At 35.1% G+C, this 21,783-nt stretch overlaps 1 protein-coding gene across 13 annotated transcripts in view; it reads right to left on the bottom strand.

Moving 5' to 3' along the window:
- LOC100648381 (potassium channel subfamily T member 2) overlaps window positions 1–21,783 on the bottom strand; it is a 202,365-nt gene that overhangs the window by 83,327 nt on the left and 97,255 nt on the right. For 2 of the 13 annotated variants that reach the window (XM_012319428.3, XM_012319430.3), the window contains exon 1: window positions 13,946–16,012. The exons of the other annotated variants lie outside the window; for them this stretch is intronic. In XM_012319428.3, coding sequence (XP_012174818.1) covers window positions 13,946–14,016 — 71 coding nt within the window. In that variant the 5' untranslated portion in view covers window positions 14,017–16,012. Of the gene's footprint in view, window positions 1–13,945; window positions 16,013–21,783 lie in introns of those variants that run through there. 13 annotated transcript variants of the gene reach the window in all.

Here is a 21,783-nt window from a genome sequence, read left to right as displayed (position 1 = left end):
ATTCTTCATAATGCACTTACATTTGGTTACTTCAAAGAACCAATTACACAAATGTTAGGAAATCTAAAAGCTAACAGAGAACTGGAATTCCCATGAAAAAAATGGTAGAATTACTAATTTCTGAAATGCATCCAATATTCATACGAGCTACGATCATAATATGCATAAATTATTCCCAAGGCAGTATTTTCCAGTGAAGCCCAGTACATTCCTTGCCACGAAGTGAATCATTTGTCTAAACGCCCGAGTCCTTCCAACTCCAAGTTTTATCGAGGTCACCATTTAACTGGCAGCGGCTTGAGCATTTCGAGGCCCCTTTCGTGGCATTCACCCCTTAATCGACGATTGCTGGCCCCTTCGCCGTGAAACGGTAGGCCTCGACAATTAACTTGATCGATAGTAGTCGGTTTCGCAGATGGAGCAAAACATCGAGCTTTCGTTTTCACCCTATTTTTCCTTAGCCAAATGGTAAACCTAAATAAACACCGGGTAAGTACGATCTACGGTAAAACGAAATAGCGGGATGAACTCGTAAATTTGCGAAAACTAGCGAAAACCTCGAACGAATACGATTATCGCGGCATAATTTCAAGTGCTCGTTACCGATGCTAACGATAACTAGGGGATAAATCGCCTGACATTGTAATTAATGGGATTGATAGAATTTCAAGAAGGGTTGGCCGGTTCGTTCGATGAAAATTACATCCTACGGCAGAGAAGAGTCGCGCGTGTAAACACGATCGCATAATCCCAATTGAAAAACGATTGCATCCGTTTCACTGTGATAAGCTTTACTCGGCTCTGATAGCTGGTTCCAGTGTTTTAAGCAATGTTTTTCGAACCTGTTTGTTCACCGTAGTCAGATCAAAGCTTATCGAAGCTTCCACGTTTTTCATTGCTATCCGATTATCTTTGTTTCATTCTTTTCCTGTCCATCTTTTTTTTTCCCTTGATGATGGACAAAGGACACAGATTGGGGAAATCTACGATGAATCATATAATTAATCGTACAATCAGGAATGGGAGAAGAGAAGTACCAAATGACGAAATACGTAAATTTTTTCATCGTTTTCCATGTTTAAAATCGATTCTGTAAATATTTCCTACATATTCTGTAACACCCTGCTTCAGGCGTTACACGTATACGATGAGTTTTTAATTAAGAAGAGTATATATAGAGAGGATAACAATATTGCGTTCTTCTATTGCGAACAACATAATATTGCGAAATGGCAGGAGAAATTTCTTACGTGTTTGCTGTAATACTTTTGCGATCATATTACCAGAAATATATTTTTCAAAAGAAAATGGATAAATCTGGAATAAACGATATATACATATTTCATCTTCCGGATTTAATACACGCGTAATAGGTAACATTATACACGAAATTTATGTTTAGCGAGTAATAAAATTTCGGGTTTACGTCGAATAATTTATAAAATAATCGAATTTCCTGTTTGATGTTTTTATCGAATTTTATCCAAAATATTTCAACGTACTTTTATCGTTTGTATTGTTGACATATGCGAATTAACAATTCCGTACGAGAGGCACTCGATAATACAAAATGAAATAATAATACAGATAGGTATTTTACATTATATGCTATTTTACATTAAATGACCGTAGATCGACAAGGGCGGCGGAAAAAGTACAGAAACGAATTTCCAATCGGAAAACGAAATTGCATTGGTTCATATTTGAAGATCATACGAAGATTATTTATCTGGTTGAATATCCGATTTTCCATTATTATTAATTACATAACAAAAGTTCACGTTGATTTACTTACAAATATTATATAAAAATTGTGATAGAAAAGATGTTGAACAAATAAAGGTAGTTTCAAAATAAAATTACTAGTCGAAGGATTATACTTCAAAAATATAATTGAACTATTGCAAAAACGAAGGTTGTAACTGTCAAGATAAGTAATATTTCGGTATCTTTTATAATTTTAATATTATAAGATGCAATCAATAAAAAGTTACAAGAGAGTGAAAAATATATATCTAGTTCTGAAAATTACATAGGACTATTTTGTTAATATGAAATTAATTGATGACGTATGAATTTTAAAATTACATTCATATGAAAAATATGACAGACTTCCATAGAATAAAATATGACTCGTTACCTTACCGTTAGTTCTAAAATAAAATCCAACGACTTACATTTTTTAAACCCAAAATATCATGACATTTTTATGTAAATTCCACCAAGAGCACGAATCTCCCGTTGAAATGCCAAGCATCCATCTCACTTACTAATCTCATCTTCGCGACATGTCAAAAGTGCATCTGTCCCGTTGGTCGTGATACGAGAGCTACTAAGGAAAGGTCGAGCAACGAAGGAAGCAATTACGGCGTTGCGGAATAGCAGCACGGCGTTGGCGAAACACAATCAGCGACTCCCATTGAATTAAAGCAGAACCGCGATATATTAGGACTCGCGAGACCAATATAGTCTCCTAGATGCGACACACGCCAACACTCCGGCAATTAAACGTTGAGTCCACGGCCCGGTTGATCGCTGTCACTTTTATCATCAATTTACTGCTCCGTTCGAAAAGTCAACGGTCAACAGTTGCTCGACGTTCGACCGTGTTTCATTAGCAGTTGCCCGGAAGCGATTGGGCATCGACTTCCGTCGAAATACTTGTCGGCTACTGGTATTGCAAACGAACAAGGTATTTCGATCAGTGCCAGTCCTTCAACGTCACTACGAGAGACTCGCGCACGAACAGGTCCTAGTTTCAACCGAATTCGACCACGTTCAGTCCTCATCAACCCGACTAACTGCGTTTCATGCGATTGCTCGATGGTGCGCGCTGCTTTCGTTCGAAAGAGTAAGGGAACGAAGTAATCGCGTTTTCAACTAATTTCGAGTCTCCGGTTACTTCACAGTTGGATCGTATTACTATCAGGTCGTTCTTTGAGCGAGACGATAAGAATTATTTTGGTATAGTAAGTTATTTGGTATAACTCAGTTAGTTATTTGGTTTCCTTGTTCACTATTATAATACAGTACACGTATATATAATACATAATGTGTATAAATAATCATTTTGTGAGTATTTTATCTAAACAACTAAAAACTTATATCAAATTAGCAGAAGATAAGGTTCCTCTCAATGAACTCTGTTTCGTAAGAGAAAGCTGTAGAATTTCCTTTGCACGGTTCCACAAGCTTCAAATAAACGTCATAACGAGTAATTTTTCTGTTTGTGTCTAGTAAAAGGTGAAGCCTCTTCATATTTTTCCTCTCTCCACTCCTGTACATTCTCTGATAATTAAGGAATCTATGCTACTGGCAAAAATAAATCGCTTCGGTTTATCGAGAAACCTGCATCTTCACTTGGATACTGCTCCGAGAGGTGAAATCGAATGGGAACGTTTTCAGAAAACGAGAAGGTAAATCTCGGTTGAAAGTCAAGTGTTTAACTTGGATAGTTGGAGATTTGCGTTACAACAACCAAGGAACGACTCGTTTTACATTCACGCGGTTACCTACAGTTTCGCTTCGTAAGAAAACTGTGCTACGATGGTATTTACAATCGCAGGAACAATAGAGTCTGGCTTAGGTTTAATTAATTAAGTCAAGCATCGGATGTAACCGAGAAACTGTGTTTCAACGACTATGTTCACGTTACAACGACAGTGTGCGATTACTCTCTCGTTCGTTATGTCAAGTCCAATTTAAATACCACTGCTTATCGCTGCTGTTGACATTTCGTTCGAACGAAAGCGATCGTGCTTTTACTGATTAGGATCGAAGCAATGGAGATTTACATAGTTTCTAGCTATTGAATTAGAACCACATGCAGAAATTTCACTCCTTTGACTAGAATATGTCATATACGCATAGATCGCCCAATTTTAATCTAATTTAAATCTAAAATTTTTAATAAATATCAATTGCTGGCGAATTGTCCGTTGTTTAAAAAAATAGTTCACACAAGAATTGAATGGTTTGAAAGGTAGGACATAATCTGGTGTAATTAGTTTTTAAACATTACTAACGTAAAATTAAAATAATTATTAAAATATTTAAATATTATTAAATTAATTAAAATGTTATTATGAAGATAATCTGTAAAAAATGTTGATTAACGATTATTGGTGTTCGACGATAGTCCGCGGATGAAGCTTCTTGCACGATTTTCTTTCTTTCTATTTATCGTTGTCAAAGAAAACGAGAGTTCGGAAAAAGATCAAAAATGCCGTAATACAACTTCTATTTGAGATTTTTCTCTATCTTTTGTTTCTTTATTTTCCTTTTAAAGCCGAGGACGATACGAAGGAATGAGAGATGTTTGATATTATCAAGCTGGTGAGTTCGAAATGTTTCATTTTTGCAGTTATTAAAAACATGCAAGTGCCTTTGGTAAAACTCACGTTGACTTTATTAAAACGAGAAACTGATTTCATATTCCTACGTATTTCCATCATAATACTTTAATTATAATTAGAGATTCGGAGCATTTATACTGCAGATATAATGTATTCAAGTAATTCAAACGTAAAACTTAGGTTGTGAATTTTTTATTCGCATTAAATTCTTGGATCATGTAGTTACATAATACAACTATATTAGTTAATTACTTGATAACGACGAGAAATTTAAATTACAGCGTAAGATCGCAAATAACCATAAATCAAAAAGCTTTTGCCTGGATCTCCTCACTACCAGAATTTATATAAAATAACGCCGGTTAGCAAAGCTTTGTCACAGTGAATACATTCACTAGTATGTATCTAAAAATGTTAAAAATAAAATTTTCTCACCTTTATTTTAATCTGTCGTCAAAACAATTTGGATTGCTCTCACAAACAAGTGGTCTATAATTAAAAATTAATTATAGACCATTAATGGAATGTCCCTTAACCAAATATTATAAGAAACCATTAGTTGTCACCTTTTAAGCAATACTCTACGATCTACAACTGTATAAGATGATATAAGTTGCTAAACATTAAACTACGCCACTGAAACAAACTTTCTATTTATATTCTATTAGGTTGTCGAAAAAATGTTTCTCTTTTACTGACACGTCTTTTACAACGACGCATCTTTATACAAACGTGAAACCTAATCTGTCGAACGTTGTGATCTTTATTTTGATAGAACAAAATGGATCATGTATTATTGGATAAAATAATAGAAAACGGAAAATGTTGTGCATCAATGATTTCCGTATAAAACGAAAGAAACTTTTCGGACGACCTAATGCTTCTTACTCAAATTCGATATAGGAAATGCAATATCATTATATTTCATAAAGCAGTGTAACTTAATTAAAATAGAAACCTTTGAAATATTTCCCTTTCGCACCTTCGTACCAAATTACTATATAACGATCGAATAAGTAACAACATTTGCAAGTGAAAATTACACTCGACTTGCCCATCTTGCCAACTATTTCTTCCCAGTCTCGAGTGTCTTCGATTTCATCGCTTCGAATTTCCATCAATGGCCGAATTGTAACTTTCTAACTGCGTTACCATGTTGTCGGAAGCTCGTAACAGACTAGAACATCGAGATGCACTCAATAGCGTTGGAAATCTATCGAAATTCTATTAACTCTTTGGAGGATACTCTTTGCGTCTTGTCAAAGAACTACGCGACAGCGGCCTTCTTAAAACGTGATTCGATAAAGGACAAGAGCAACTGGTCGTCCAATTATTCGTCTTAGGACACGGAGTGCTTTGTTGAGACACCCGCTAAATTACTTTGATTATCTTAAGGTCTTTCGAAGGTTAATCGAATAATTAAGCGCGGAAAGCTGGTTCAAAGCTTTAATAACTAACACGGATAATGCGATCCGCTTGCTTACTGGTAATAAGGCCGGGTCAATTATAACGTTATTAATTATTTTGGGGCTTATAGATTGTTATTACTATTTGTTGAGTTTCGTACGCGGTGAGGTGTAAATTTATTCGATATCCTTGACGTTTAATACGAGCGCGAATTAATATGCTATCTGTGTAAATTAATCTAACAGTTAATTTAAAAGGTAGTACGAGTTGCGAATGATTCACGCGTTATTTATCGATACAGTATCAAGAATGATGGAATATTTTTCGGTTCATTAAAAGAATCATGGAGGGTGGCGTGATTAATGAATGGAGCTAAACGTGCTCACAATGATCGATCAGATTCTTTCATTTTAATTTCACGATTGTAGGATTAGAACAGAGTTGGCAAGTAGGCAACCCGCGAGCCAAATCCAGCAACATCATACAATTTGAATTTGAAAGTTATATTTCATGTTATTATGTATGAAATTCGTTCACACGCTCTCCAATGTTATTGAAGAATTGTAAAATGTTCAAAATTTCAAATGCTTCTGATTAAATACACTTCATTCGTTGTTTGTTTCAACAACAGAAACTGAAATTCCATGCTACGTATTGTTATCATCTTTGATAGAAAATAGAATTGAGATTAAATAGCATTAAATTAGAATAAAATAAAATAATGGAAAAAATGATAATGAGGATTAAAGTAACATTATCAGAACCCAGCATCCTTTGAATCCATTAGCGAATCTAGCCATAAGCTAACCATAGATGTAATATTATGCCCATGATGATAATTACGATGCTCTGTTTATCGATCCGTTTAATCGTGCACCGTATAATTCACTGTCATTAATGACGATGGAATCGTACGCTTTGATTCGAAATTAATCTTGCTTATCTAGTGATCGGTATGATTAAAAGAATTTTGATTAACTGATACTGTTACCAGGTTAATAAAATATTAAACCTGAAGAGTGTCATTCAACAATTGAATCATTAACGCGTTAAGATATTCTTATTTTTTACTGCTGGAAATTTAATAATAAAAGTTTAATGATAACTCTAATGCTATAACTTAATAACAGATAACTGAATTGCTAGTGTACCATGGATATATTATTATACAGCTAGTAACAATTGTCCATTTCCCTCGTCCCCAATAGGATATCGATATTCATTGCGTTTTCAATAATTACAGACAATAATTAAATCATGTCCACGTTCGAATCTGCGTTCAATTATGTTATTAATTTGTATCCCACATAGACATTTGCCGATTTAAGATGTTTTTATTAGATGTAGGAAAAGATCCTGTGCTTTCGGTTTTATACTTTTCGTATCTTCGTGAACGAACCGTATCTTTACCTTCAAATGTAGAAATATTTTCTTCTCATTTTCTCAAACTTCTTACAATTACTGTGGCCTGTTAAAGGTAAAATCTCATTTGAAAAATTTCTGATATCGTTTCTTACATGTTATACATATTGTAATATTCCCATTGGAAATAGAAAAACATTTTTTCCTTTTTAACGAAACGTCATTGAATTTTCATCGAGCTGAGATCTAAAGAATATGCAATGTTAAACATACACCTCATCAACTGTAATTGTATTTGCAATTATGTTTCATATATTATCGATAATTATCGATACGTTAAAAGGCGATGAGATATCTGAATTTTAGCATAATAGAGCATGAAACTAGAAGCGCAGAATTTTTCTCTACGTCTAATAATATTTAGCTCTTTCCTGTTGGAAGCTCGTCGATCTGTATCTATGCGATAGAATTGAATCAATGTTCATCGTCCAAGTATTAATTAATTGCACGTATATTAACTTTCACGAAGAAACCTAAATGTTAATTTAAAAACGATAGATGTAATAAAAATAATATTAAAACTGGTTCATTAGCCTATTTTTAATCTCTATCTTCAGAACGATATTGTATAATCCTACGTTGATTATATTCTTATTCTTCTCGTTGCCCTTTAAACTCGTAAAAGCCACGTAATCGAACTACAATGCGTTTGCGCAAGCTACGAAGCACGTAAGAATGAAAGTTAGATAATAGAAGTTGAAAAAGTAACATAGCGTTCGAGCTGGTAACGAGTCAATTTCCAGCGCGAAAATTGAGACGCGACGCGGGACTAATTACATCGCACACCTTCCTTGCTCTTTTCAACGAGTCTTTTATTATTTCTCTTCGTTCATATTTATTCTTAAGCTTCTCGCGTATAATTCCAACAGCGTACAAAGCTTTAATCGGTATTTAATTAAACTTGGAAACGGTATCAGAGAGAGAGAGAGAGAGAGAAAGATCGTTTGCGCTCTTCGATTTCTATCGAATCATCGTCAAAATATCGTACCGTGAAGTATTCTTCCCAGGAAGCTGATCAAAATTATTTTCTCGTACTTTCGATGAACCCACACACGCTTTACAAATGACAGTCGCAAATTACTTGATATAATTCTAGAGTTGTGAAACGTCGATTCATAACTCGAGACTGTCATCAGGCTGAGTTCCTTCCTCGAAATGTTTCCCAGAGACGTGAAATGTCACTATTGAATAAACGCGCAAGGAACGGAATTATGGCACGTGAACGAATATATGGATACGTGTAAATGTCACACAGTTGTTTCGTTGCTTGCAAAGACCTCGTAAACCGTCGTTGATTACCAATTAGCAGATTTGGGTCATCGGTCGCGTAAACTATTTTCTGAAAAATATAACACTAAGGAAAGTTCGTAAGGGTTGAATGTTAAGGATCTCTGGAATTTCATCGCCTATTTATAATTTTGAAATTGTTCAAATTAGAGGGAATATTCTTTGACCGACTTTACGACTGTGGTATTAAATTTGAATGATAACGTTGTTGGTTGTATCTTGATTTCGTAGTTAAGTGGAAGTTATAATAATAAGATTATTTGATTAACATTGATTCTAAGGCATTTTCATTACGATCGGCTTAACCTTTACCGAGAAATTGGAGAAGCAATTGCAAAGCAATCCTATTAACATGCTAAATCTCTTATAGAGATGCAGGTTTTAATTACAAGTCACATGCAGAAGATATGTGCGAATTTTACTCAAATTAAACGCGAAACCATCTAAGCACAGTGTCAATGTATTTAGCGCCAAGTGGTGAGCCGCGTATACATAGAGCCCTTAGTTAGTCGAACCCGCAAATTCAGAATTAGGATTGCGCATCAAATATTTACCGACCACTTGTCCCACAATTGTCCCAGGTACCGTGAAAATCCTCGACTCGAGCTTCGCATACAATCTTTGGAGAATAGGCAGATAAGATTTCTTACGAATCTCGATTTAATAAATTCGATACGTTCGTGTTTGTGTTTATTGACGACACAAGGCAAGTGCAACAGAAACGTTGATCTATATAGAAGTTTATAATTGGGATTTATAATTACAGAGTTATCGTGGTATTCGGATATTAATAAGGATCACCGTATATACCAGGATCATGCTGGAACGTATTGGTCTCCATAATCATCTAATTCAGCCCTTTAAAAATGACTAAATTATTAGGAGAAAAAATAAGTCATAACGTAAATCGAAACGTATTCGTACATTTATAGACACATTTTACGAATATATCATGTGTCTCGTACGAAACAATTTGATAGATAGCTAAAGTAATTAGCTGATCTTTATGTAATTCCATAATAAAATTTTAATTAACAAAATTTTTTATGAGGATTAGCCACAGTAATTTCCAAATCTTACGAAACTGTCTTACTGTTTAAAAAAATCTATATTTCACTCTAAAACCTTCTGGTTACTTCGTTCTTTCAAACTATGGTTAGCGTTTTATATCGTTAGCGTTTCAAAAAGTGAATTGCGTTTATGGTGCGTAATAACAAAGGATCGTCACGAGGCTTTCTGACGTGGTACGATGCATCATAAATATCTGGCAATAAAGATAATATTCCTGACAGCAAACGGAACAGAAATCTTGCGATTTAGATCTGTGCACATATGTGCGCCATTTGTTCGAGTAATATAGCATTCGGAAATTACATATTTCATATCGTATCTAGCTGTGTTTGAATGGAAATTCATATTAGCATTATTTCGAAAATTGTCGAGATTGCGAAACTGAATTTATTCGAATAGATTTTAATTAGTACTATTACACGTTATCTCTCGGTTTGTAATGGAAGCCTTGAAAAATATTGTTAGGCGGTAGCAAGACTGGCCTGGAGACCGTGAATAACGATTATTAATTATGATAGTCCCTAGTTATTAGATAGTCCCTAAGTTATTAGAATCCATCCCCTGTCAAAGACTCCCTTTTCTCTTCAAACAAAGATTAATCGTTGCAAAGCTTAACAATTTACTTCAATAAACACCAATACTGAATCACATTATCATTTTACTTTTTTAATGGATACTGCACGTCATCTATCAATGCAGTCCATATTATCTGATTAGTAATTCACAGATATTAATACTTTTTAAGAAATATCCTATCGCCTTCTGGCCGCGGAAAGCTTTCGAACAGAAAGATTTCTCGTACAACCTCAACACTGATAGAAAGTATGGAGATTGAAATATAGAATGAATATAGAATATTAACGAATAATATAGAATGTTAATAAGTTTAGTATACAAAATTACAGAATAGTAAGGATAAATATAGGATAGAAAAAGCTTTTGATCTCTTAAAACAAAGTTTACCATTGCATTTCAACAATTTCTAGTTTCTATGTTTTGATCGTAGTTTGACGAACAATCAAAACCTTCTCCGTGGAAAAATCGAACTATCGAACATGTTCAATACTACAATCCACTTTTTCAAACTTCTATCATCCAACTGTTATTTCTACTGCAATATACACGAGTATCTAGTTCCTTTACAAATCCTTCATGGTAGTATTATATTCGAGAACTTCCCGATTCGGCTGTTGTAAGAATTGATTCTATCAAAGTTTTCGCCGCGAAGTTCACCGACGAAGAAACAAGGGAATCGAACGTGAAAATCATGCGACTGGAAATTGGTTGCGAAAACCACGCGATTGAAAATGAAATGAGACTTGTCGATAAAAATACGGATCATTGGTAATCGAATTCGTCGTCGATTCAACTATCGTGAATTGAAATTCATATTGGAAGCACGTCAGATTTTTTGGATATAAAACTTCATTCTCTCTATTTCAAGTAACTTGAAACCTCTTAATTTTTTTACTACACTGCTATTTGATTAATTTGGAATATCCTTTTGAAATTTCTATTCTTATTCTCGCCAATTGAGTCAGTTGAATTTACGTAGCTTCAAACACTTTTCTAATGTAAAGTCATTTTACTTGGCTTGAAATATTCTTCCAAATTTTTACTCGCATCCTTGTTAATCAAGTTAGTCGAGCTTAATATAACGTTCATTTAAAATACTTTACCGATGTAAAATTTTCGTTTTACTTAATTTGAAATATTCTTTAAAATTTCTACTCTCACTATCGTTAATCAAGTCAGTTGACTTTAAGCAATTTGGAACGTTTTATTAATGTAAACTTGTCGTTTTACCTGACTGTGTTTTCCTGTAAAATTGAGATGACTTCGCTATCCTTTGACTTAAAAGGAATAATCTAATTTCGTACCTGGCAATATTGATTTCCTAAATCAAGTCAATTGTTTCTGATTTTTGCGTTAGTTCATACTTTGTGTATACTTCATTATAATTAATATCATAATAATTTACATGCGTGCATAATCAATTCTTTCATTTCCTATTCGATATTCGCTCGAAGCCAGGTTACTTTAACTCGGCTAATTTGAATACAAATAACTTGACTAATCTGAACGAGACATTGAACATGTATAACTATCGAATAACTGATTTGTCGTGATTAAAACAATTGAATCGTTGACATTGTAGGAGAGAAAAAACGTACAATGTCTCCTGCGTACTCGATGTTGCGAGAAAAAATTGTTCCTGAGATCGAGCGTAACGCAACGCTTGAGGCGAACAAGATGATTAATTGCTTCATGGCAAGAAGATTGTTTTAAATCCAATTTGTATTCGAGACAGTGAAATGGAACGATGAAATTGACCGATTTGGATTGGTTATATCGTCCAAAGTTGGTCATTTCTTTTTTACTCTTTGCAATTATTACAGTAGCAGTTGTGTATAAATTTGACACTGATTTATCTTCTAATTCGTAATTCCTTCCTTAGTATTTGTCGTAAAATAATCAGTTTTATAAATTCTCCGAGGAACGATTTATAAAGCTACAATATTCCAAGAAATCTAGAAAACACCAAAAGAAATCTTTAGAAACGTACTTTATTCTGTCATTTTCTTCTACTTATTTCTCTATTTTTGTTACAAATGTAAGTTCATTAAACGACGTTCAAATGATAGAAAGCGACGAGGAGAAGGAACTTCCGAGTGTTTTTCGGAAAATCATTGAAGAATCGATCAAAGAGCTTTTGAAGTGTGTTTCGCTACTTGAAATTCCAAAGAGTTACACAACTTTGTGTTTAGCTTTACTACATTAGCTTACATGAAATATACACGTGCAATTTTATTCCAATAGTCAATTTCCGACGATAATTTCGTGAACGTTGTCCCGAGTCATCTCCTTTTCTCCAGAGAAATAGCGTGCACGTGAAACTGTATTTCTCGTGCGTTCTGTTATCAAAATCGTTGTTCGAGTTATCAAAAGAAGGAAAAAGAAAAGGACACAATCGTCCTTACCTAAAAACGAAATATATGCATCGTTTTTTCTCTTGATGTCCTTTTATTGACTTTACGTTGAGAAACAGATTATTTTGTAATTGAATTACCATTGTACCACCGTAAAAAGTATGTAATCCTGCTTAAGCTGCGCGTCAGATTCGAGAATGTACCCGATAAAACCTAAGTGTCTGTGAAAATCTACGAGCTAATTTACATTCCTTGCCTGAAAAGGTGAAAGAAACACGCCTGGGTCAAATGTATCGTATTGTACCTGCATGAAATTTTGACGCGTTTGAAAAAAATAGAAAAAAATGAACACACTCACGGTACATTAACAAGATTGAAGATTGCATGTTTCTCGTTCATTTGTTGTACTTTTAGTTTTTCGTAATTGTTCAATCGATAAAGTTTAATAAGCTGTCTACCGTTCATTTTATACAGTAATCATCTGACAACAGTATTTAAGAATACTTTTTTAATATTTTCATAGATCGTGTGAAATATGCATTGTTTATTTCTGAATTAACATTATTATACGTTGGACTAAAATATTTATGAAAGTAATAGGTATTCTACGAATACATAGCATTTCGGAGGAAAAATCTCAGTAATATCTCGCATTTGTATTCACATTCTTGGTTTATTAAAAAGTATACTTTCAGCAAAAATATTCCGATATATGTAGATAAAAAATTCTCTCTACTTTGGTCCTTATATTTATTCATTTTTGTATTTTTATATATTGCTATTTTCAAATGTTTATTTATTATATATTCTGAAAGACAACAAATTCAATGACTTCATCCGATAAATCGTATATTTATAATCGAAAAATTTGGTCTTACACTGTTCTCAAATTTATTGTAATATAAGTTTCAAAGATATTTTTCGTTATAATATACCTTTGTATTCGGAATTATTTCTATTATTTGTATATATAATAATTTATTATTATTATACGAAAGTAGCATTCTTTCAGTTCCAGAACTTTGTACTATTAAAAACTATAGAGAACAAAAACCTACTAATTATTTTCAAGTGTCGCAAATAAGGTAACAATCGTGTTATATTATATATATTATATGTAAATAAAATTAATGTCCTATCAGCCAAAACTGAATCAATCACGCTGTATCATCAAAAGCAGCGAGAAGCGAAATATTTTGTACATAGAAAACAGAGTTGCCTGTTGTCATAAATAAAATATATATTAATCAATTCAGCAATTGTAAGAGCGAAAGCAGAACTCGACATGGGCAAGGCTAAACTAGGCAACACTCGTTTCAATAATTCACGGATAGCTCGGAGAAAGCATCGTTTTCAACGAGAATAGGATGCTTGTGGCGTGAATCATGTGTCTCGCTTAAAAGTATGAGCCATTTCAAGCAAGCTAATCCCATAATGGAAAATCTCGTCGTATATAAAATATCATTCTACTACCTTGGTATTCTGTCATAGCTGTCCCAGCTGGTAAGACAGTTGTAACTGCTGTATCTGCTCGAGGTCGTCATAGCTAATGCCTTGCTCGATCACACATACTGAGTTTCTTCATCGATTTTCACCTTTCCTCGATCGACAGAGGGCAGACACTTTTCAAATTCACCAGCGTCACTCTGTCGTTTCTTTCCTGACTTTCCACGCTTGCAAAACGTTCAGTCTCGAATAACCAGTCGTTTTCTAGATCTCCTCCCTCTTTTCTCGTTTCTTTCGCATCAAAAGTCAGAAAGACGCAGCTAGTTCGTGGCCAATTCGGTTTAAATCGTTCACGACGAGATACAAACTACGCTCGTCCACGAAACGGATACTTAACGATACAGGTACATAACTCTAGCACGTTCTATGTTTCATTCGCGAGAAATTTTGGCGATGGAATCGTAAAAAATAACGCGTTTCGCCGATTCACACAACGTACATACACACACAAGAACGGATTGCACGGAAACGATCGATAAAACTATGCCACTACTAGTTGGACCGCGACGTTGAAAAGATCGGTTTCTATTCATAAGTTGGACCACGCTTCGTCGTCTTTTTCTCTTCGCCCTTACTCAAACGGTTAAAACGGTAAACGTCGATTAAATTCTACACTTAATTACCAGCCACCTGGGACACGGCACGCACGCGTACATATAACGCGTGCCACGCGCCTGTCTCTGTGTGTATGTATTAAAAATACTCTACGTTTTTGGACCCGCCAACCAGCGTGCTCGATAATATCGTAATTAGGAAGAAAACGGTGCAGCCGCCTTTTTATTTTGCCGCGGGACACGCACCGCCTTCAGGAATCTCCTTCGTCTTCTTGCAAAGACGACTCTCTTCTTAGCCAACCGTACGCTTACTTTATTGCGTTAAGTTGGTTGAACGGGGGGAACGAACCCGTCGCCACCCGTAATTCTCTGCTCTTCTTCCTTTTTTCTCCTTCCCTCTTTGCCCTCTAGCTCCTTTTTCTTTCTTTCTTTCCTATTTTTTCTTCTCTTTTCGCTTGCTCTTCTAATGAAATCTTCAGTTACGTTAGTATGCCTGAGGGGATGATTGTAATGGATTGGAATGGGGTTTAGAAGGAGTCACGGATGACACGTTCTTGGAAAAAAGATGTCAGTCGGGACTCCGGGGAAAATAATAAAGAACAGCCCTTCTGTCGCATCCTCCCGTTGCAAGGCCACGAATTACTCCGATAAAACTGAGAGGAGCGTCTCCAAGGTTTACCAAAGCTCATTTCGAAGGTTAAGGATAACGACGATTACGAAACTTTTTTTTACACAGTCAATCGTTGCTACTTGATATGTTGATTCACGAAACTCGTTCCAACGATGACTAGAAATTTCCTTCGTCTTCTTAAATCGAATGGTTCGTTTGGTCTCACCGGAACCCGTAACTTCGTTGATCTCTCTGCGACGACTGACGAGACTGCTTCGTCGAACCAGGATCCAAGAACGCGTCCTCCGGTTCTATTGGTCCCGCCACAAGCTCGTCGATCATAATCCAAAATTTTAGAAACCCGACCTTCGACCGAACGACACTCTTTGTCACACTGTCTTCCTTTCTTCGACGACAATAACTCGATAAGAACGATAACCAAAACTATCTAAACTGGCTCACGTTTTTTTCTTGAATTTGATAAACAACAAACTTTGATGGTGTCGGTTCGTCGTAACAACGATTAACGACAAACGATTGATCGACGTTCAGCGGCTGTTCAACGATGATTCAACCTTCTTAAAAACTTGTTCGATCTGATCGATGACGGACAGGTGGTCGACGATCACAGCCGTTGATGGTCACGGTGCATCTTCAGCTGGAGACAACGGCATTTTCTCTTGAGGTACCGCATCTTTTGGAACGTTTGGCGTGTCGCGAGTCTGCGGGCAGTTTCAGGCGGAAACGCGGCGCTCTCGAGGTTTCATTAGCCCGCCGTAGAGGCATCGAGAGGTTGCCGCGCTGGCAGCTCCTCTCAGCAAAGTTCCGCAACCACAAGGCGCTTCGCGTGGCGTGGCCCAGCGCCGACTAGCGGGTTCAGCCTTAAGCTTTCGTTTCGTTCGTCGACCAGCAAAGCTGCGCGCAAGCTCGCGCAACTTCTCCCCTCCCGTTTTCTAACTCCCTCTCTCCTTACTTTTGGTATTCGTAGCACTCGTCCTTCTCGCGACAGAAGCCAGGCTCTCTTGGCGAATTCGCATAATAAAGTATCAAGGAGAGGGAAAAGAGGTGGCTGGAAAAGCAGATGAAAAATAATAAATCGTTCGACCAGCGTCTGACACGCGCCTGCTCTCACTGATTCGTTCTCCGCTTCGATATATTCGCTTACTTTTAAATTCAGCCCGATGAGTGCCGTTCTCCCTCACGCGATGCGATCACGCATGCGACGTTCGAAAGCGTGGTAGAGGCATTGTCAAGTCGGCTTATTAGCGCGATCTTTTATTGTTTCTGCTCCATTGTCTCTGCCTATATTGTATCATCTGTTTTTCCGCGGTCCCGATGAATTGGGTCGTGGAATATCTGCTTGATTAGGTGGATGGAGACTGACTTATTGGTTATCAGCTCGTGGATACGGTGGGGTTAACGACGCTATTATATTATATTATAGCTTTAGAAACAAAATAATTTTCAAACTTTACTTCGTATTTGATAGGACGAGAATTAACACGCGAGATATTCAGAAACGGCATTCAAAATGTTACACGAACGATATTCTGTTACGAGAGTAGCGTAAGATGAAGATACAGAAAGAAGCGAAGATTCTTCACATCCCTGCTAGGTCATCGAAAAGAGGAAAAACGTAATACGAGAAGAAAGTGTTTAAAAGACGTTGGATATCTCGATACCGACCCGGGATTGTGTTACTGTTGAACTATCGACTCATTCCTCCTTCTTCTTTATTTTACCAATGACAGGGTTGTTTCTGTATAACGTTACCGTTTCCATATTTCTGTGCTTCGTTTCGTATCGCGTTTCTTCTATCTTTTTCTATCTTACACCTATATTTACAAAGAGACACGTACGATGAGATCACACGTGGAACATACCTATGTAATATATTTCAAACCCTGACACCTGCTTATTTAAACAAGTTTTCTAGACACGGAACGATCTTAACAAAAATCTCCGATCTTTTATGTACGCGATATCGTTGTTTTTCCCTTCCGGCAATTTTATTTCCTATACTATGTTATAGCGTACGAACCTAAGATTATATCACGCGTTTTCAAGCGCACGAATTTTTCCTCCGATATTAATTGCCTTACATTCTTCCTGTTCTTCGAATGTAACTTTGAAATTTACGAGGCCCCTGTGACGCACATTGCAATCGGTTCACGTTCAATTTCAAGAATCGTTATTTCGTACTCGGAAATCTTCATCTCTTATTCCAGGTACAGCAGCCTGGGCTTGTAATTAAATCAACTAAGGTTTCCATGGTGTACAGAAACAAGATGTGAGCGACGAGGAACACCGAGAACGCTTCCAGTCTTGCCAACGTTCACCGCAACAATTTCTTTCCTTATCATACGATATTTGCAGTCCCGCACGAATTATCCCCAAGACGCAAGAGTTCGAGGCTCCGTGTTTATCCGCCTTGAAAGAATACGGTCATTTCCTTTCTTGCATCTTTACGTAAATCAGCGGCAATGGGCAAAATACAAAGGAGCAAGAGAATATTGCAAGTGGAAGAAATCGTGAGGGAGGATTGCTAAGCTCTACTACCACTTTCATGCGAATAGTTTATGTCTTTTCTGTCTGGCAAATGAAGTTCTTCCTTGTCTAGTCACGATTTAAGTCCGGCAGAGGTACAATGTCACGACAATTTTGCAGCGGTGATACCGTGCGATTCGAAAGGCTCGATTCTCTCGTTAATTCGGTCAAAAGCAATGCAATTACGCTGTGGCGAGAACATTGTGTGGGTATATGTGATTTGTTATCGGAGACCAACATCGTTCTTGTATCAAAGCCGACACGGTTAATAGAGTATTTCAAGATTTTCCTGTGCAAATTTTCTTAGCGAGTCCTGTAGATGAACGTAAGAATAAAATGATATCAAACGTTAAAAGTAAGATGAAAAACATAAGACTCATATTAGCAAAACAAGAACAAGAACGCGTGATTTGCAGTGTGACATTACAATTTAGATCAAATAACGAAACAATCGTCCTATATTTAATCGAGAAACCAGATTACACAATGTCGCCATTGTATGATCCATTGTGACATCTTATCTAAAAAATAGAAATACTATCGATCTGCCTTAAAATAGTTGTAAAATAATTTCAGAATAATTTCGGGTACACGGATTGTTTCTTTAACGCGTCCGTTTCCTCGAGGGACAGTAACGAACGACGAAAGGAGTGCGGCTAGCGAAATAAAGTTTGATGCAAAGAAGATACCGAGGGAGATATCAAAGAAAACGGGACGACCTTGTCCTCGACATTTCATCCATACTAATTTCAACGTCAGCTGTCTTGGAAAATAAGTCTGAAAAAGAACAATGTAAAAACTTCGAATGAAACAAATGGAAGATAGGTCTAGTCTGAGTATCCCGCCTCGAAATAAATGAAAGAAGGAGACGACATCCCGATGAAATAATCGATCTCCAGACACTAATTTATTCCGAAGTTGCAGAGTTTGTTTCTACGTGTGAGAGCGCTGGAAAATAGAAATCATATAAGATTCTTCGATTTAAGGATTTTGCTGATGAAAAGAAACTGTGTCACCACAGAATGAAACGTCTCGATACAGTGATTTGCGATTTACGAGGTAAGTTTTCCTTTACCCATAAAAGTATCTCTTGCTCGTCGTAAACCTTTGAAACGATACGGTGATCAAATGATGATAAAAAGACTTGGATTCTTAAAGTAATACTTGATTGTGTATCCGGATCATCGAAGAGTCGCGAAAGAAATACAAAAGGAGTTGGCTATTATCAAACTGTACATGTTTATGCATTTATGGACAATTTAAAAATGCAAAAATTTGCAGAATCCGCAACACTATGCAGAAATATATGAAATATATAAGTAAGCGAAGTCATAGTATACGGCTTAAATGGTCCGAAATATATAAACATGTATAAGTTCATTAATATACAAGAAAATTGGCTTTCAAGATACTTTTATGGTTTCTATGAAATTTATGTTTTCCATAAATATGTCGTAGCTTTGGTGCACATTTTCATATCTCTTTTAAACTTTATCGATATAATTATGACAGTCGTATCTTATCACAGTGATAATAAAATTTCAAAATGTTTTGTATAACGCACATAATATGTTCATAAAAGATTCCTATAAATTAATATAAGTGTCCTAATAGCTTTTTGAGCCATTTGTCTTGGTCATTTTAGGGTATGCTAGATCAAAATGTGTTCAGCATAAATTGGTTTAAGTAACTTATTGGTTATTGAGAATCGATAGGTTCTGTTAACAGAAGTAGTTAAGGAAGATCTATAGCTTGAGATGCATGCTCGTGGGAATAAACTACGTAGAAATATTGATATACGTTATAAATTTAAAAATTGCAATAATATTTAAAATGCACATATCAGACTCAATGTACAGCATTGCCTCGTTAACAGAAAAGTAATTCCTGCTAAAGTTATTTGCGTAAATTATTTTTTAAATGATTTGTTAAATCATAAATTTTGCACTTGACATTCGGTAAAAGATTTCATAGGAAGATATCTAAATGCCGAAATTTTTGTAAGCGGATTAAATGCTTGGCGAACATTTCCCAAATTCCGAAGTAACAAGGAATGTAATATATCTCGCGAATATGTAACGTCCAAGTTTCTTTCTGTCTTGTTTTTAAGATAGTAGAGCATTCGTTATAATAAAAGAAATAGCTGGAACGTGCGTAGAAAAAAGATGTTATAGCATACAATAAGCACTTTCCTACTTCATTTCTCTGAACGAAGATTTAATCAAGTTTTATCGCCTGATATATTTTATCGTTTGTTATCAATTCTTCAATATCTATTTTAATTCAATTTTCATTGAATTTATTTTCAACACAAATGAAAGCCACAGTGTTTAATATTGCATTATCAACAATAAAGTTGGCCAAACTAGATCTTTACTTTTGTTCTTCTAAAGCGAAAGTATTGCATTTACATAGAGCTGGAAACAATCGATACTTGATTGCTGCGATTGTATAAAAAATCTTTAAATATCTCGCAGTCGGTTGATTATAAAATCGAGAATAGTCTTCGATCCATTTATTTTTGCTGCTTCATAATTGCTCGCAAAGTTACCCAACTTCCTGATGAATAAAACTTTGCCACTTTAGAAAGAACTTTCGTCATTTCAGTGTACGCAAACTCGACTCCCTTCGGGGTAATTATTTCACCGTATGAGAATTACAGGAGAATATCTATGTATGTGTTGCAAACAACTTAACAAAATAATAATATAACTCGTAAAATTCTATATTTTTGACACGATTATCTTCTGTATTTTATAATTTTAAATTCGCTATATATTAATAGAATTTAATGATAAAACTTTGTAATATAGAAACGTAATCTATGACACCTGTATAAAATTTCATACAGATATTGAAGCGCGCTAAATCTATTTTGTACATGTATAGTACATTTTTTATGATATACGATTAATAACATTTTACAATTATAACAAAATAAAATTATGTTACAACGTTTCATGGAACCCATATTTGCTACAGAAAATGTTATGTAATTGACTGCTTCATATAATGTATTGCTTTATGTTCAAAAACAAGGTATAAAACTTGGTAATCTTCATAGCAAAATAATATATATCGAATTATTATTTTATAGTTTATTATTTTAATAATTTATTGATCACTATTATGATTAGGCAGGTGTAAATAATTTATTAGAATAACATTTCATTGAATTTATTTTATTAATAAGAACTATGAATAAGTGATAATATTCATTGCGAAAAATTGCAATGAGAATCTACGATCCACCATATAAACAACGATCAATTCTTTGATAATGTTTGAATTAAAGTTGAATATATTTGAATAAAACAAAATTTATTATACTTTATAACTCCGATTTAATGCCACGATAATAGTTTCATATTTTAACGTTATTTTATGTAGAACGATTTAAACGAAAAGGATAAATCGTAATCATTTTACATAATTAACGTATCTGCTTATCTCGATGTTAATTATTTTATTCCATCGCATCGTATTAATTCGATGAACACTTTTTTCCCTACTGTTTCGGTGTAAAGCAGAACACGCGTTTTATGCGAAATTCATTCTTTCCCTCTTTTCCTTTTTCATTCTTCCACTTATCCTTACATACGTCGATGAATTTTCATGAATTTTAGAATCTTCTTATGTTCATACACGCGAAGCTTGTTTGGACATTAATATTCGATGTATACGCAGAACTTTTTCAAATATGTCGTTCGAGAACGCTACCAAGACGATGGCGTCGCTCAAGAAAATACATATTAATTTCGCGTATTATAGAGCATAATGTAGTCAAAAAGCCGAAAGCTGGAACAAATCCATGACAACGACGCGAAGAAAGAACATTCTATAACTCTTCTAAAAATTTACTTTGGATTAATGATTTTTATTTAGTCACAACTTTTACATTTTTAAATACCAACAGAGCAGTGTTAAACCAACTAAAAGTACTGATTCACGCTGGCACAGAACAGGATATTTTTTCAAATTAATCATAATCACTTTTGACTAGTACGAATCAATATTTCTTCCACTTTAAACAAATGCCTAGCATATAAATAAGATCTATTTAAACAAAATCTATTTATCGATAACAAGCATGC

Source organism: Bombus terrestris, chromosome 6 (assembly GCF_910591885.1).
Source record: "Bombus terrestris chromosome 6, iyBomTerr1.2, whole genome shotgun sequence".
Lineage (NCBI taxonomy): Eukaryota > Metazoa > Arthropoda > Insecta > Hymenoptera > Apidae > Bombus > Bombus terrestris.
Note: the sequence above shows the minus strand (reverse complement) of the source record. Positions and strands in the feature narration are given on the sequence as shown.